We start from the raw sequence: 17,847 nt of genomic DNA, 5'->3' as shown, positions 1-17,847 counted from the left end.
GACAGGGGCACAGCAAAGCTGGCCCAGTGGGCACCAGGATGGGGGGCTGGGCACACAGCCCCCCAGCCCAGGGCCGAGGGGGCCCAGCTGTGGGCTGGTGTCGGCGGGGACCCCCCCAGCTCCCCAGCCCCCAGCTGCCTGGCTCAGTCAGGGAGGGGGACACGCGGTATTTTGTCACCTCCATCCCCTGGGATTAGGTGACCACCCGCTCTGCTGACCACTGGGAAGTGGATCCCCCCCGGGCTGGGGGGACCAGACCACTCATGGCCACCCCCAAGGATGGGGGGCTTCTCCCCTCAAGCCAAGAAGCCACGGGAGCCAGCACCCCCAGGGCAGTGGGTGCCCGGGACTCCCCGTACTCAGGGCTGTGGGTGCCCGGGACCCCCATTCTCACGGCCATGGGTGCCCAGGACTCCTGTGTGCCGGGAATTGGGGTGCCCAGGACCCCTACGCTGGGGTTACAGCGTGCCTGGGACCCTCACAACAGGGGTGCCAGAGGGCACAGGGGGTGTCCCTGTCCCCAGCCCCGGTTTGGTTTCGGGTGACCCTGACTCCTCTGCTTTAATCCCCCAGTGACACCGAAACCGTCGGCGAAACCCGAGCGGCCGGACCCCGCGCCCTGCCCCCCACTGCTGACTCAGCAGGGCCGGGGCACCCCCAGCCCCCCGCCACGGGGACCCAGGAGGATGTGCCTTGCACTGGGGGGGTGGGTGGGCATGGGGTGGGGGGGGCGGCAGGCACCCCTACGCTTGCAGACGTAGGGACATGAGAGCATCGGGGGGGGGGTGTGTGACAAGGGGGAATCATGGGGGGGGCATTGGGTAACAAGGGAGGGACATGGGGTACTGAGGGACCCCAGAGGACATGGGGGACATGGAGACAGGGCAGGGAAGCCAGGCTCCATCCCTCCCCCTGTGCCCCTCATCCTGTCCCCACCTTGGTCCCCACGCCCCGCCACAGTGCTCCCCCCCCCCCCCCCCCCGTACAGACAACAGCACAACGGGGTTAAACCGTTTTATTGCTCTGAAGATGGTGGGGGGTGTCTGCGTGCCCCGGGGGGGTGGGGGGGGTGGGCAGTGGGTGCCCCTCCCACACTCCTGGCTCCCCCCTGCCATGCCCAGCAGCGTCAGCCCCCGGGGTTAGTACAGGGGGTGCAGGACTGGGGTGAGGGGGGTCGGGGGACCATGCGGCCGTCTAATAGTAGGTCTCCTTCTCCACCCAGCCTGCAAGAAGGGAGGCGTTGGTGGGGGGAGGAAAGCGAGATGGGGGTGCCCCCACCCCCTGGGTGTCCCCCCCACCCCCTGCATGCTTCCCACCCCTCTTGGGTGCCTCCCACATCTCCTAGGTATCCCTTTCTCCCATGGGGGCTTCCCACTTCCCTGGGTGCCCCCCAACCCCTGTGGGGGCTCTGCATGCCTCTTGGGTGCCCCCCCCCCCTTCCCTGGGTCTCCCCCCAGCCCCCAGGGGTGCCGGTGCCCCAGCCCAGAGGGTGGTTTTGGGGGCAGCCCCTGCTCTGGGAGGGGAGGGTGGGCGGGCAGAGGGGGCCAGAGGGAGGACTCAAGGGGCTGTGCTAGTTGCGGGGGGACAGTGACCACTTGCAGGGGGGCCGTGATGACTTTGGCGTGTTCAAAAAGGGGGGATTTAGGGGGGGCAAAGCCCATACTGGGGGGTTTCAGGGGGAGAGCAATGCCCATCCTGGGGGGAAAAACATCCGGGGGGGCGTTTGCCGGTGGGGGGGGTCTCACTCACCGCCGGGGGTAGCGGCGCAGGATGAGCTTGCGCACCTCATCGTAAGCGAAGATGAGGAGGCTGTAGGGGAAGGCGCAGAACCACCAGGTGACCCTGTGGGTGGGCAGCGTTAGTGGGGGGGGCACCCATGGCGGGGGGGGCAGGGCCAGGGTACCCCCCACCGACTCACTTGAGGGGGTACATGCGCAGGGCCACCCCCATGCCGGGGCAGTAGGAGAGGAACGCCGCCAGCGCCGTCTCCTCCAGCAACCCGAAGATCAGGATCTTGTTCCTGTGGGAAAGCTGCGTGGGTGCAAGGCAGGGGGCAGGGAGCACCCATGGGTGCTGGGGGGGGCACGAGGGGGCACCCACTTCATGCCCTGCTGGAAGACAGAGTTGCGGCGGGTCTTGCAGATGATGAGGTCGGCCCATTGCACCACCACGATGCTGGCGAAGAAGGCGGTGTGGCAGGTGAACTCCACCACCTTCCGCTGCTCGTAGGTCTGGGGGGGGGGGGGGGGGCACGGCCTCAGCGCAGCCGCACGTGCCCCCCAGTGCACGCTGGCACGTGGGAGGGCACATGTGAACACACACCATGTGGGGGCAGGGGCACGAACGGTGTGTAAGGGGGATGTGCAGAAGGATGTGTGTGCAAGGGCTCTGCACGAGCACAAGCACGGGAGGGCACACTTGCCAAGTGCGTGCGAGCGCGTGCACACAAGCAACAGCCGTGCAAAGGCAGGTGCACTAACAGGAGCGCACAGGGATGCACAGTCAGAGAGGGCTGTGAGGGCACGTGCAAACACGCCACAGACACATGTGTACACACATGCACACTCCTGCCAAGCCTTTGCACGAGCTGAGGCGTAGGTTTGCACACGCGCAGCCACTCTGCAGGCTCTGCAAAGCAGAGCCGGGTGGGCGTGCGAAGAGCGTGCAAGGGGCGTGCAAGGGGCCCACTCACCCACTCCTGGCCGTAGGAGTCCTCCAGGTCATTGGTAGAGCGGTCGTCCCAGGCCAGGCGGATGCCCACCAGCGTGCCAGGAAGGAACCCATTCTCCGCCAGGATCACAAAGTAGGTGAAGAAACCACCCAGTGCCTGGATCATCCCTGTGAGATCAGCACCCCAGGATCACCAACCGGCACTCTGGATCCAGGATCGGCATCCCGGGATTGCCAACTGGCACCCCAGAATTGGGGATCAGCACCCCCAGGATCGGGGATCACAGATCAGCACCCTGGGATCGGGGACTGGGACCCCTACAGTCAGCATGGGCACCCTCAGAGCAGGGATCAGCACCCCAGGCTCAGGGATCCACATCCCAGGATCAGCACCCCCAGAGCAGGGACTGTCACCAGCAGGACCGGCACCCCTGGGATCAGAGATGGGCTCCTCCAGTGTCACTAGTGGGTGCCCCAGTGGGTGCCCTGGCGTGCCACTGGGAGCCCTGGTGTCACCCAGTGGCCACGGTGCCAGCTGGGGGCATGTCCCCTGGTGTTTCTAGTGAGTGCCTGTTGTCACCGGTGGGTCCTAGGGGCACCCGTTGCCCCCACGGCCACCCAGGGGAGCCTGGCATCCCCCTCCTCACCGATCTGCCCGTAGGCCATGCTGATGAGCCGCTCGTTCACCAGCTTGTCGGTCCGGGGGTTCCTGGGCTGGCGCTTCATGATGTCGCTCTCGGCTGCCTCGTACGCCAGGGAGATGGCGGGCACCTGGGTGGTGGGGAGGGCTGTCAGCCACTGTCACCCCCCCACCCCCAAACCCATCACCCCCTGCTGTCCCCCCATGCTCACCATGTCGGTGCCCAGGTCGATGCAGAGGATGGTGACGGTGCCCAGGGGCAGGGGGATGTTGGCGATAATGAAGAGGAGGAAGGGGGTGATCTCGGGGATGTTGCTGGTCAGGGTGTAGGCGATGGACTTCTTCAGGTTGTCAAAGATCAGGCGCCCTGTGGGGATGGGGGGCGGTGGGTGACGGGGACGGGGGGCACCTGTCTGGGGGTTGGAGGGCAACGGAGGGGCCAGCACTGACCTTCCTCCACGCCAGTGACGATGGAGGCAAAATTGTCATCGAGGAGGATCATGTCGGCTGCCTGCTTGGAGACGTCGGAGCCAGCAATGCCCATGGCAATGCCGATGTCGGCCTTCTTCAGTGCGGGGGAGTCGTTCACCCCGTCCCCTGTCACTGCCACGATGGCACCCTGGGGATGGGGGGGTCAGGCACTGCAGGAACGGGGACAGGGCATGGGGAGGGGGGTGTTGTGGGGCATGGGGACACCATGGGGCACAGGGATGGGGCACCACAGAGCATGGGGACACTGCAAGGCACGGGGATGGCAGCACTGTGGGGCACAGGGACGGGGACACAATGGGGCACAGGGGTGGTGGTACCATGGTGAGTGTGGATGGCGACACCACGGTGCATGGGGACAGCAGGGTACCTTGGGGTAGAGGGAAAGGGACACCACGGGGCACAGGGAAGGGGACAAGGCACAGGGCTGTGGGCACCACAAGGGGTGGGGACAGGGCATGGGGAAGCACAGGGAAGGGGACACCATGGGGCACAGGGGCAGCAGGGGACACGGGGACAGGGACAGGGACACCTGGCGCTGGCAGCCCTCCACAATGATGAGTTTCTGCTGGGGGGACGTGCGGGCGAAGACGATCTCGGTGTGGTTCTTCAGGATCTCATCCAGCTGCTCCGATGTCATGTCCTTCAGGTCGGAGCCATGCACCACACAAGCCTTCGCCTCCCTGCCGCACCGCAGCCTCAGCAGGGGCCACTGGACCCCCCCGGGACCCCACCCCCGCCCAGCACCGGCACTTACCGGGGGTTGACCTGGCTGACGGGGATGTTGAGGCGAGCAGCGATGTCCTCCACTGTCTCGTTGCCCTCCGAGATGATGCCCACCCCCTTGGCAATGGCCTTGGCCGTGATGGGGTGGTCCCCCGTCACCATGATCACCTTGTGGGGGGGGCACATATACAGAGGGATGACCCCTGCTCAGGGGAGAGCTTAGCAGGGGTCAGAGGGGGCACGGGAGGTCTGACCTTGGTGCTGGGGGAGCTGGGGGCTGGGGGTCCCACCTTGATGCCGGCGCTGCGGCACTTGCCGACAGCATCGGGGACAGCAGCACGGGGCGGGTCGATCATGGACATCAGGCCCACGAAGCAGAGATTGCTGGTGGGGAAGTTGACCTCATCGGCGTCAAACCTGAACCCACGGGGGAACTTGTCCGGGGGCAGGTAGAGGTGGCAGAAACCTGGCGGTCGCCGGCACATGACAAGGTGCGGGCACCCACGGGCATCCCCTTCCCTCACCCGGTACCCCTCATCCTCGCCACGACCCCCCGGTGCCATCTTTGCCCCCCCATCCCTTGTGCGCCCCCCACATCCCCCCAGCGCTCATCCCCCTCCCCTGTCCCCTTCACCGGTGACCCCATTCCATGCCTCCCATGTCCCCTGTGTCCCCATGGTCCCACCCTGTGGTCTCCATGCCTCACGTCCCCCAGCCTCTGCGTGTCCTGTCCCTCCATGATGTCTGTGTCCCCACATTCTATCATCCCGCACCCGTGTCCCTATGCCCACACCCCTGCCATGTCCCTGTCCTCTGCAGGGCCGTGTCCCCATGTCCCTTTGTTCGCACACCCTTCACATCCCCTTTCCGTCACATCTCCCACCCCACCCCCTGCATCCATCACCCCTCCCTGTGCCCCCATGTGCCTCCACCCCATGCCCACCATGCACTTGTGCCCCCAAGTGCCCACCCCTGCCCCATTCCCTGCACCCCCCCGTCCTCACCCAGCACCCGCTCGCCTAGCCCCCCCAGCTCCAGGTAGGCGTTCTGGAAAGCCTCTCGCATCTCCTGGTCCAGTGGCACCTCCTGGCCCTGCATCAGGATGCGGGAGCACCGGTCCAGGATGCGCTCGGGGGCCCCCTTCATCACCAGCAGGTACCCCTGGGGATCCTCCTCCCGCTCGTGGATGGAGAGCTGCAGGCACGGCGGGCACACTGGCACCAGGCGGCACTGACCACTGCCCCGGGGTCGCCACCACCACCAGCAGCCTGGCAAACCTGGTACTTGTTGGTGGAGTTGAAAGGGATCTCGGTGACTTTGGGGTTCTTGTCCCGCATCTTCTTCACAGAGCCGCAGGAAAGCTGGATGCACTTCAGCAGCGCTGACTCCGAGGCATCGCCTGCCGTGTCCCGCTGGTGTGAGGAGGGATGCTCAGAGTGATGCCGGTGCCAAGGGGGGCACCAGGGTGGGCACCACCCTGGCTCTCAGCAGGATTCAGGGTGTTCTGGGGGATCAGCATCACCTACCTTGGAAATGGAGATGTTTTCCTGGCCCGGCTTGAAGACGGCGCGGTTGCAGAGCCCAGCGATGCGTGCCAGTGCTGCCCACGTGGGCGAGCGCTTGTCAAAGGTGGCACCTGCGGGACACCCGGCCCCATCAGCTGTGCTGGGCCCCCTCATCTTTTCTGGGGACACCTCCTGTGCTCCCAAGGGGCCCTGGGGATCCAAGGAAGGAGGTGCCCTGGGAAGGGGGTGCTGAAGGCAAAGGGGGTGCCCAGGGGAAAGGGGTGCCAGGGCAGTGACATCTGGGTGCAGGGGTAAGAAAAGGGGGTGCTCCTGGGGTCGGGGTGCTCAGGGGGTCAGAGTGCCGGCGGTCAGGGTGCCGGTCACCCACCCGACTGGTCCTCAGTGGTATCAGCCTCGTGGATCTGGTTGTCAAACCACATGTGGGCGACGGTCATGCGGTTCTGGGTGAGGGTCCCGGTCTTGTCAGAGCAGATGGTGGAGGTGGAGCCCAGCGTCTCCACCGCCTCCAGGTTCTTCACCAGGCAGTTCTTCCGTGCCATGCGTTTGGCCGTCAGCGTCAGGCACACCTGGGGGGGCACCGCCGGGCTCAGTGGGCACCCATGGCACTCGGAGGGCACCCACAGGTGTCAGCAAGCACCAGGCACCACACATGGCTGGGTGCACCAGCATCGGCCCAGCAGAACCAGTGCTCACCACCTCCCTCCCAGTGAAACCAGTGCCCCACACACACACCCCATGCCACCCCTTTTGCTCCCCTGGTGGCCCTTACAGTGACAGTGGCCAGCAGCCCCTCAGGGACATTAGCCACAATGATGCCGATGAGAAAGATGACGGCCTCCAGCCAGGTGTAGCCCAGGATGAGGGAGAGGATGAAGAAGGAGAGGCCGAGGAAGACGGCAACACCAGTGATGAGGCGGATGAAGTGCTCGATCTCCATGGCGATGGGCGTGCGCCCCACCTCCAGCCCCGAGGCCAGCGAGGCGATGCGCCCCATCACTGTCCGGTCCCCCGTGGAGATGACGATGCCACGGGCGGTGCCTGGCAGGACAGGGAGGGTGATGCAGCCCCAGGGGGCACCAGGGACCCCCGGCATGGGCAGGGACCCCCCGCTGACCCACCTTCTACGCAGTTGGTGGAGAAGAAGCAGATGTTGCGGGTCTCCAGCGGGTTCTCATGGGTGAACTCGGGTGAGCGAGTCTGTGGCTCTGACTCCCCCGTCAGCGACGAGTTGTCCACCTGGCACCGCAGGCATGGGTGGGTGCCGGCGGGCACCACCAGGCTCAGCTGCACTTGGGCCAGCCTGGCTGTCCCCATGCCAGCCCTGGTGCCCACCCTGTGCTACCTGTGGTGCCCACCCCACATCACCACCAGTGCCCACCCCATGCTAGTCCTGGTGCCTGCTCACCTTGCAGCCATGGGAGGAGATGATGCGCATATCAGCGGGCACCCGGTCCCCCCCCTTCACCTCCACCAGGTCGCCCACCACCACGTTCTCTGCGTTGATCTGGATCTTCTCACCCTCGCGGATCACCAGTGCTTGCTGCCAGGGCACAGTGCACCCTGAGGGATGCCCAGGCACCCCCACGCCACCCGGGACCCCCATACCAAGCCGGGTGCCCACCCAGGGCTCCTACCTGGGGCACCATGTTCTTGAAGGAGTCCATGATTTTGGAGCTTTTGGCCTCTTGGTAGTAGGAGAAGCAGCCGGTGACGATGACGACAGCAGCCAGCACCACCCCCAGGTACAGCTGGGACCCAGGTGACACCTCAGCACCCAGCACCCTGAGGTGAGGAGTGGGACCCCCCCAGGCGCCCCAGGGCAGGGTGCTAGGGAGGGGACCCCTGTGCCAGCCTGACCCACTTGCCCCCCACATCCAGACCCTGCAAGAGCTGGCACATGGTGGCGGGGACCCCCGAGCCCCCAGAATGCCTGTTCTCCTTACGTCACCCATGCACCCCAGACCGCTCATCAGCCCCACAACACCCCTGTCCCCATGATGCCTGTGCCCCCCCGCCCCGCCTGCCCCGGGTGCTTATGCCCCTGCCAAGGGTGCCCATGCCCTTCCAGTGCCTATGTCCCCATGGTGCCCATGCCCAGCAATGCACGTGTCCTTCAGGGTGCCCCCACAGCGCCTATGCCCCCCACCATGCTCGTGCACCCCCACACCACCTGTATCCCCGTGATGCCCATCCCCGCCAGTGCCCGTGCCCCCCGGGGTGCCCTCACGTTGTCGTTGGAGGGCTCGTCCTCCATGGCAGCCTGGATGCCGTACGCCAGGAAACAGAGGATGGCCCCAATCCAGAGGAGGATGGAGAAGCCCCCGAAGAGCTGCCGGCAGAACTTGACCCACTCAGGCGTGGTGGGGGGGGGGGTGTCAGGGCATTGGGGCCGTCCTGCACCAGGATCTCGGCTGCCCGTGCGTTGGTCAGGCCCTGCGGAGCGGGGACACGCTGACACCCAGGGCTGGGGGGAACACTGGGGGACACAGAGGTCCTGGGCAAGGGACAACCTGTGGGTCCAGCAGAGCAGGGTGCCATGGCCAGAGCATGTGGGGCTACGGGGGTCATGGCTGGGGGGACCCACAGGGACAGCAGGGGACAGGGTATATGGCCAGGGGTCACTCATGGGGACAGGGAGCTGGGAGGGGGCAGGGGACACAGTTGGGTGTCACCCATGGAGACAGGGATGCTGAGAGGTGATGGGACACAGCTGGGTGTCACCCATGGGAGGGATGTGGGATGCTGGTGATGGCATCGAGGGTGGGACATGGGGACATCTCACCCGGGACAGGTCCACCTGGTACTTCCTGCCCAGCTCATCCAGGGACAGCTTGTGGTCATCCTGTCGGGCACACATCACCATGTCACCCTGGCTGGGGTGGCACTGTCAGCTGTCCCTTGCATCCCCCTGGTCCCCTCCTCACCAAGTTGACCTCCTTCTTCAGCTCATCCAGCTCCTTCTCCTTCTGCTTCCTCTTGCCACCGCCATTCTCGGAGGTGGTGGCAGCGGGTGAGTACTCCCGGCCGGCCTGTGGGCGCAGGACCCCGTGGGCACGCTGGCACCGCCGGTGTGGCTGGCACTGCCGGCGGCACAGCCCTCGCCGTGGGCACGGGCATTACCATGGGCATGGATGTCACCGCCAGCATGGGGGTCACCGTGGCCACAGGCATCATCGAGGGTACGGGGCGTCACCATGGGCACGGGGGGGACTGCAGGCACCGGTGGCAGCGTGGGCATGGGGGGCACCACAGGCAGGGAGTGGGGGAGGTGTCCCAGGGTGGGGGAGAACACCATGGGGGGGGGGTGGCAGCAAAGGTGAGGGTGGCACTGTGGCTGTGGGGGTGTCGCCAGGACTGGGGGGTGGGGGTGGGGGGTGTTCACTGCAGTCGTAGGGGTGTCCCTAGGGCCATGGGCGGGGGGGCTGTGTCACTGTGGTCACAGGGGTGTTAGTGTGGCAGTGGAGGTGTCACTGTGGCCACGGCGGAGTCACTGTGGCCACAGCAGTGGCCCTGTGGCCATGGGGGTGGCACTGTCCCTGGGGCTGTAGGGGTGGCACTGTGGCCAGGAGGGGGGGGGTCCCCAGGGCCATGGGAATGGCACTGTGACTGTTGGGGGGTCCCTGTGGCCGTGGGGGTCCCCACAAGCCAGGCAGAAGAACACACCGCCAGCACCGAGGTGTTGGGGAGAGGCAGGCGGGGGACACACTCCCTGCCCACTCTCCCTGGGGGGGGGGTGACACAGCTCCCCCCCCCCCCCCGCCCCCGCGCGGCTGGCGGCAGGGGGTCCCCCAGGGCTGGCAGGGCCCGGTGGCACGTTGGCGGCAGCTCTGCTGGCCGGGACAGAGGTTGGCAGGAGCAGGAAGGGGCCGGGGGGGTGGCGGGTGCCCCAGCGTGGGGCCGGGGGGGCCGGGGGGGGGCCGATGCGGTCATGGAAAACGGCCCCGGTGCCAAGAACAACGGCCGGGAGCAGAGGGGTCGTGTTACCGCGGGGACGGGGACACGGGGGTGCCCATCTCCACACACCCCCCCACGGGGCACTCCCAGGCGGGGGGGGGCTCTGCTGCCCGCTCCCCCAGGACACGGGGCGCCCCAGCCCTCCACGCGGGGCCACTCTGGCTTTGGGGGTGGGCTGAAGGGGCATCCCGGGATTCGGGGGGGCAGGAGGGTGGCACAGGGCGGGGTGGGGGGGTGGTGTGTATGTGCATCCCCCCGCCCTCCCCCACCCCGGCGTTTCCTTGAGGACAGACTGCCCGGAGGGACACCCATCTGGGGACACCCACGGGGAGGGGGGACACGACGACACCCGCTGTCCCACGTCCTCTGGCGTCTCCCCACTTTTGCATGGGTGCCCAAGGAACGGAGGGTCCCGGCGTGGGGGGTCCCGGCTGTGCCAGGCGGGACAGGGGGGCCCGGTGGGACGGGGGGGGCTGGGCGAGGTGCCAGCCTCGGCTCGGGGCCCCCCCGCGGCCGTTGCCACGGCACCGGGACCCTGGCGCGGAGCAGCCGGGGCCACGGGCACGGGGGCACGGGCACGAGTGGGGGACAGGCGCGGGGGGATCCTCCACGGGGGCACCCCGGCTCCGTGCCTCAGTTTCCCCACCATGGGGGACCGCCCCGCCCCCCCCCCCCAAATTCCTTCCCCGAAGCGAGGGGGGGGACTCAGACGTTTGGGCAGCCGCCCACCCCTGTCGGGGGTCACGGGGGAACAGTGGGACCCCGGTGAGGGGGCACGTGGGTGCCAGTGGCACCGAGGAGGGGAGAGTGGCCATGGGACCCTGGGGTGGGGTGCGGGGGGCAGCACCTGATGGGGACAGCACCCACAGGTGGCAGCGGCTGGGTGGGCGCCCTGGGGGGGGTCCCGTCCGGGCAGGTGCCGGCTGCCAGCAGGTGGGTGATACGGGTGGGCGCCAGGGCCAGGTGCCGGGTGGCAGCAAGCGGGTGCCCGCAGGGGTGGGCGCTCCGGGGGGTATGTATGTGGGGGAGGGGGGGTGTGCCCCGCGTGGGTGTGCGCCCCGCGTGGGCGTGGGGGGGGGGGCAGCGGGCGCCCCGGGCCGCCCCTACTCACCCCTCTGCCCATGGCGCTGCCGTCGCTGCTCTCGGCCCGGGGCACTCGGGGGCGGCGGCGGCGGCGGCGGCCGAGAAAAACCCTCCCGGCCCCGCCCGGGCCGGCCCCCCCCGCTCCCGCCCCCCGCCCCCTGGCCGGGCCTGCCCCCCCCCGGCCCCTCCTGGCCGGGCCCCCGGACCCCCCGCCCCGGTTGCCCTGGTTATGGGGGGTGGGCTCTTCCCGCCCCCCCCCCCCCGGCCGTGCTGGGGGTCTCCGAGTCCCTCCCGTTCCACGACACCCCCCGCGTGGGACCCAGCCGGCCGGGGCAGTGGGGGGTCCCGGCTGAGCGCTGGGAACCCAGGTGTCCGGGCCGGGGGGTGCCCCTTTCTGACCCCCCCCCACCTGCTGGGGGGTGGCGGGGGACCCTGACGTCCGGGTGCCCCACGCAGACCCCACGGCGTGGGTGGCAGCGGGGGGGTCACGGGCTGCTCGGACACCTGGGTCCCTCCCTGAAGGCCCCCCCCCCCCCTTCCAGAGCAGGGGGTGGCGCCAGGGGGACAGTTTGGAGGGGGTGCTGATCCCCACCCCAGCATGTCCCCAGTTCTCCCCGTATGCTGCTGCCCTGACGGGGACGCTGGTGCCACCGGGCAGCAAGCGGGAACGCGGGGTGGCTAAAATTAGCCAGGGAAAGGCCAGGGCCCGGGGGGGCTGTACCGGGGGGGGGGCTGTGACCAGGGACAACTGTGCCGGGGACCGGCTGTGCCCGGGGATGCGGCTGTGCCCGGGGACTGGCTGTGCCTGGGGACACGTCCTGACACCCCCCATGCCCACCCTGGTGCCCCCCAGCCCTGCCCCGCAGCCCCAGTGCCCCCAGTCCTGCTCCAGGGCCCCCTCCCAGTAACACGCACCCCCTCACACGCTCTCCCCCCGGCCCCCCAGGGTCCGGCTTAGTCGCCATGGCAACCTTCAAGGGCAGCCCAAGGGCACTGGGGGGGGGGGGGGGGGCAATGGCTGTGGGGCCCACAGCCCCTCTACGCCTGTGCCACTAGTTTGCACCAGTGCACCCAGCATCTCCACGTCCCAGTCTGTTGCACCAGGCCCCCTGGTCCAGCTTCACGCTCCCAGTATAACCCAGTATCCCCAGTCTGGACCAGTCCCCCCCAGTCCATGCCAGCACCCCATCTGTCTCAGTACCTCCCAGCCTGCCCCAGTCTGTCCCAGTGCCCCTCCAGTCTGTCCCACTACTGCCTAGTCTGCCATCTCCCCCAGCACCTCCCCACCCATTGCAGTCCACCCCAGTCTCTCCCAGTTCCCACACATCTGCACCAGCACCTCTCTCTCTGCCCGTCTCCCGTCTGCCCCAGTACCTCCCAGTGCCTCCAGTCTATTCCAGTCCCCCCAATCTGCCCCAAAATCCTTCAACACCTTCAGTCCCCACAGTCTATCCCAGTGCCCCCAGTCTGTCCTAGTGCCCACAGTCCATCCCTGTCCCCCTGTTCCTTCTAGTGCCCCCAATCCATCCCAGTCCCCCCAGTCTGCCCCAATATCCCCCAGCACCCCCGCGCCCCCCAGTTTATCCCAGCCCCCCCATCGTCCCATCCCCCAGCAGGGGCCGGGCATGCCGAGGCCGGTTGGGGGGTGTTTACCCGGCCTGTGCCCCCCGCTGTCCCCCCCCCCGCTGTCCCCCAAGCTGAGCAAACAGATGACGCGGGAGCAGGCGCCACGTGCCGCGCCCCCACCCCGGCCCCACGGGGGTCCCGGGGGTCCGCCCCGCCGCCCCCCGCTGCAGCCCCGGCCTCCCAGTTGCCCCGGTTCCCTGCCGGAGGGGGTAGCGGTGGCGGGTACCCCAGCGGGGGGTGGGGGGTGGGGGGGCTGGCGCCATGCACATGCGTGTGCCCCCCCCCCCCCCCCCCCCCCGAGGACCGTGCCCCGCCGCCCCCACCCTGCGCAGCTGCTGCCGTGGGCGGGAGGAATGTGGCAGCCGGGGGGACATGGGGACACGGGGGACGGGGGGGCTCTGTGTGTGTGTGTGTGTCTGTGTGTGTGTGTCTGTGTGTGTGTCTGTGTGTGTTCGCGTGTCTCCGTGTGTGTGTGTGTGTCCGTGTGTCTCTGTGTGTGTGTGTGTCCGTGTGTCCGTGTGTGTGTCCGTGTGTCCGTGTGTCTGTGTCTGTGTGTGTGTGTCTGTGTCTGTGTGTGTTCGCGTGTCTGTGTGTGTGTGTGTCCGTGTGTCTCTGTGTGTGTGTGTCTGTGTGTGTGTTCGCGTGTCTGTGTGTGTGTGTGTCCGTGTGTCTCTGTGTGTGTCTGTGTGTGTGTGTCCCGCCGCTCACGGCAACACGCGTGTGCGCGCACACACACACCCCCCGCCCCCTGCCAACCCGCGTGTGCACACACACCCGTGGGGACCCGGGAGCCCCGGGGGGGGCCGGGCTCCGCCCCGCTCCGGATGGGGGGGGCGCGGGGACCCACGCACGGTGTCTGGGGTGCGGGCACAGCTCCACGCTCCCCCGCCTCACCCGCGTCGTGGGCGGCCGCCGGCCGGGCTGGGGGCGGGGCGGGGGGCGGGGGGATCGCTCAGCCCCGGCTCGGCCCCGCCCGCTTCCCCAAGCACACCCCCCTGCTGCTGGGGGGGGCAGGGGGGGCTCGTGGCTCTGCATTCACCCCCTGGCCGCCTTAGTGACCCCACGCCCTTGGTGTCCCGGGGGTCTTGGTGCCACCTGCGCACCCCGGGGGTCCCCGTGTCCGTGGAGAGCCCCCTGCCCACCCTGGGGGTCTGCGTGTCTGCAGAGCTTCGGGGCTCGCAATACAGTGGGGGGGGGAAGCACAGGGTGCGCGGTGCCACTCCTCACTGTCCCCTCTGTCCCTCCTGCCAGCCCCCAGCCCCTGTCTCACTCGGAATTCCCCCGCGGGCACGGGATTGGCACCCCCAAACCCAGGCACATGCCCCAAATTCAAGACCCCGCACCCCAAGACGACCACCACCATCAGAAGGGGCGGGTGGTTTATTAAAAGCAAGTGCGGCGGGGGGCAGCAGGGCACTCAGCACCCCTGCAGCCCATCATCGCGCCTCGGGGCTGGCCAGGGTGCCATTGCTCTCCCAGGGAGTGTCGGGGTCCCCCCCTGCCGCCACCGCCGCCTCCTCCAGAGGCTGGTCCAGGCGACTGGGGATGGACCAGTAGAGATGGGCATCACGGCGGGCAGCCGCCGCCGCCAGCTGCCGGGCGCTGCAGGCCGGGGTGGGCACCGGCACGGTCTGGTGGAAGCCCCCGTAGTCCACCTCGTAGAAGCCCTCCTCCAGGCTCAGCAGCGGGGTGAAGCGGTGACCCCACAGCACCTCGTCCGCCAGGTATGAGCTCCGAGCCTGGCACGTCATCCCTGTGCCGGGCAGCTGTTGGGCACCCCCTGCCCAGCCCGGGGTCGGGGGTGCACAGGCAGGGTGCCCCCGGCAATGGGGAGGTGCAAGGTGCGCCCTGACCCCGGCCGGGGAGGCTGTGCAGCACCCACTGCGAGGGGCACCCCCATCCTGGGACGCCTCAATGAGAGGCTGGGGCACTGGGGCTGTCACAGCCATCAGGGTCCCCTCGCGGGGCCAGGCTGGGCGAAGGCTCCCCCCTCCCCCATCCTGCAGTGGGGTTATTGGGGGGGGATGGACACCCATGTCCAGGCTGAACTTGGGGTTGAGGGTGGATTGGGGGGTCACCTCCCAGCCAGGACCAGGCAGGAACACACTGTGGGTCACAGGGGTGAGATGTCCCCATGCAGGTGAGATGTCCCCATGGAGGTGAAGTGTCCCCATGGAGGTATCCTCATGGAGATGAGGTGTCCCCACAGAAATGAGGTGTCCCCAAGTACCTCCCGCCCCCCACCCCTCAGCCGCTGGTGGCATCCCCATTACCTGTGGCCTCCACCATCCCCTCGAGGATGACGACAATCTCGAAATCGTCCTTCTCCAGCTGGTGCCGCGAGACGTCCCAGAAGGGGCTGCGCTCGTCAATCTCGTGGCTGATGATGAGGGGCGAGACGAGGAAGAGGCGGTCGTCGCCCGTCTCGAAGCCCACACTCAGGTCGGTCTGGTCCAGCGGGATGAACTCGCCCTCCTGCGTCTGCTTGGACTTGATGAGCTTGGCACGGATGGAGGCCTCCACAATGTGCGAGTCCCGCAGGTCGCCCACGCGGAACATCAGGCAAAGGCGGTCATCCCGCAGGGAGACCACGGCGTGGGAGGAGAAGACCAAGGTCTCGGCCCGTTTGTTGGGCTGGGAGATCTTCACGAACATGCAGCCCACCATGAAGGCATTGACCATGGAGCCCAGGATGGCCTGGAGCAGCAGCAGCACGATGCCCTCAGGACACTTGTCAGTGATGACACGGTGGCCATAGCCGATGGTGGTCTCTGTCTCAATGGAGAAGAGGAAAGCAGAGACGAAGCCGTTGAGGTTGTTGACGCAGGGAGTCCAGGCGTGGTCCTCCAAGTGGTCCAGGTCCCCCCGGCAGTAGGCAATGAACCACCAGATGAGGCCGAAGAAGAGCCAGGTGACGGCATAAGCAAGGATGAAGACGAGGAGGCTGAAGCGCCACTTGAGGTCCACCAGGGTGGTGAAGATGTCGGTGAGGTAGCGGTAGGTCTCCCGCACGTTCCCATGCTGCACGTTGCACTTGCCGTCCTTCTCCACGTAACGCTGGCGTTTGCGGGCGCTGGCCCCCCACCGTCGAGGGGGCACCAGGGGGGGTTTTGCCTCCCCAGGGACCCCACAAAAGGCGGCGTTGTCCTGCGCCATCACCCCTCAGAGGCTGGGGGGGGAGGGAAGGGGTTAATGGTGCCACTTACTCCCCCCAGACTGGGGAGACTGGGAAGGGATGATGGCACCAGCTGTGGGGGGCCTGCCCAGATGCCCGGGTCCCCCCCCGGGGCCCCAGTGAGAGCGTGGTGTAAACTGAGGCACAGGAGCACCCAGGAGCACACACCTGCACACGGATGCCTGCAGATGCACACGCGTGCAGTCACGTGTGCATGCAGCACCAGAGCACGCACACCTGGCGCACACGCATAAGCAGACATGCACACAAGCGCACAACCCCTGGGGACACGCACACGTCTGCATGCAGCATGTGCAGGCCCAGGTGTGTCCCCCGAGGGGCTCCATGCACGCTCCCGTGTCCCCAAGACAGGGTGTGCAACGACGCTGCGCACACGCACCAGGCCCCTGGTGGCACACGCATGCACATGGGCTGGGCTGCATGCACACACGCATGCACGCCTGCCAGGCCTCGCACACGCACACAGCTCCTCCTTGCACACGCACACATGCATACCCCTCCTCCTCCTCCACCTATGGCCTCCCCCCCCCAGCCTGGGGGGACCTTGCAGCACCCCACTGTGCCCCCCCCCATCCAGTGTGGGGCACCCCACTCCCACACGGGTTCGTGGGGATGGATCCCCCCCCCAGCCTGGGGGCAGAACGTTGCCGGGGGGGGGGGGGGGGCGCATCCCCAGCGGTCTGTGCAGGGGGAGCCCCGTCCAGGCAGGCCGGGCCCCCGCGTGCCCCCAACACCCCCCACCCGCGGAGCGCGTGTGTGCGGCGGGCGGGGGGGGGGGGGATCCCGGTGCCACCCCCGCGTGCTGTGGCGGGGAGGGGAGCAGGGGCGATGGGAGGACAGCAGGCCCACCCCCCCCCCAGGCTGTGTGCGTGCCCGTGTCCGTCCCCTGTCCCCTCCCCGCACTCACCGCTCGCCCCGCGGCCGCCGCTCCCGCCGGGCCGCGCAGCCCCGGTGCGCTGCGCGCATGGCGCAGGGCGAGCACAGCGCCGGTCCGGTCCGCTCCCGCCCGGCCCGGCCCGCTCCCGGATCAACCCCCCCGCACCCTTCCCCGTTCTTCCCCCCCCCTCGCGCTCCCGCCGTTCCCCGGCAACGGCTGCGCCCCGGGAGCGCGCGGCTAAAAATACCGACCAGCGCCCGCCCCCCCCCGGCCCCGCCCGCCCCCGGCCCCCGCCCCCCCCCGGCCCCCCACGCGTGACCCCCCGCCCCGGGCGGGGACCCGGAAGGCGGCGGTGCGGTGCACACGCGTGTGGAAGCGCACACACCCCCACACGTACACACCAGCGTGTGAACACGTGTGTGCAGGGGCGCGGGGGGGGGCAGGTGCGCACACCTGTGCGCTGCGGGCTGGGGGGGGGGCACGCGTGACATGGGGCGCAGTGGGGGGTGACACAGGGCACGGCGGGTGGGGGTGCACACGAGGTCCCACCCTCCCCGCCAGCCCAGAGCCCCCCTCACTAGCCCACGGTTCCCCATCACTAGCCCAGAGGCCCCCCCCCTCACTAGCCCGGTGTCTCCGTAACGAGTCTAGGCCCCCGCCATCACTAGCCCCGGGTCCCCATCACTAGCCCCGTCCCCCTCCACTAGTCCAGGCCCCCCCCATCGCTAGCCTAGGACTCCCCATCAGTAGCCCAGGACCCCTCTTCACTAGCCCATGCCCTCCCATCGGTAGCCCAGAGCCTCCCTGCCCTGGCCAGGACCCCCATCACTAGCCCGGGCTCTGCGACACTAGCCACCCCCATCGCTGGCCAGGTCCTCCCCCGGTGCCTGAGGCCGCCTCCGGGAACCCCGCGCAGCCCTGCCCCCCCGGCCCCCCCGGGCGGACAAAGGCGCTTTGTGCCGCGGCCCCGGGGAACCGGCCCCGGCCCGGGAACAGCGGGGCCTTGTGCGGGGGGGGGGCACGGCCCACGCTCCCACGGCCCCGCACCCCGCACCCCGCG

General features: G+C 68.7%; 2 protein-coding genes across 2 annotated transcripts; both read right to left on the bottom strand.

Annotated features, from left to right (window-relative positions):
* Positions 1-1,709: 1,709 nt before the first annotated feature.
* Positions 1,710-9,251, bottom strand: LOC102059303 (sodium/potassium-transporting ATPase subunit alpha-2). The gene is given in 23 exon segments (XM_055697282.1): positions 1,710-1,842; positions 1,919-2,020; positions 2,101-2,231; positions 2,693-2,838; positions 3,318-3,441; positions 3,523-3,677; positions 3,761-3,929; positions 4,332-4,482; positions 4,557-4,693; positions 4,816-4,991; positions 5,530-5,719; positions 5,803-5,937; positions 6,052-6,161; positions 6,419-6,617; positions 6,821-7,089; positions 7,170-7,287; positions 7,457-7,591; positions 7,686-7,799; positions 8,279-8,425; positions 8,428-8,484; positions 8,834-8,893; positions 8,976-9,080; positions 9,172-9,251. Coding segments are annotated over 23 exon segments (3,081 nt in total). The 5' UTR covers positions 9,226-9,251; the 3' UTR covers positions 1,710-1,745.
* A 4,837-nt stretch (positions 9,252-14,088) lies between these two features.
* On the bottom strand, positions 14,089-16,953 carry KCNJ9 (potassium inwardly rectifying channel subfamily J member 9). The gene is made up of 3 exons (XM_055697184.1): positions 16,818-16,953; positions 14,988-15,883; positions 14,089-14,467 (listed from the first exon to the last, which is right to left on the bottom strand). Exons 2-3 carry the CDS (start codon positions 15,868-15,870, stop codon positions 14,151-14,153), a joined length of 1,200 nt encoding a protein of 399 aa, XP_055553159.1. The 5' UTR covers positions 15,871-15,883; positions 16,818-16,953; the 3' UTR covers positions 14,089-14,150.
* Between the last annotated feature and the right edge of the window lie 894 nt (positions 16,954-17,847).

Source organism: Falco cherrug, chromosome 19 (genome assembly GCF_023634085.1).
Source record: "Falco cherrug isolate bFalChe1 chromosome 19, bFalChe1.pri, whole genome shotgun sequence".
Lineage (NCBI taxonomy): Eukaryota > Metazoa > Chordata > Aves > Falconiformes > Falconidae > Falco > Falco cherrug.
Note: the sequence above shows the minus strand (reverse complement) of the source record. Positions and strands in the feature narration are given on the sequence as shown.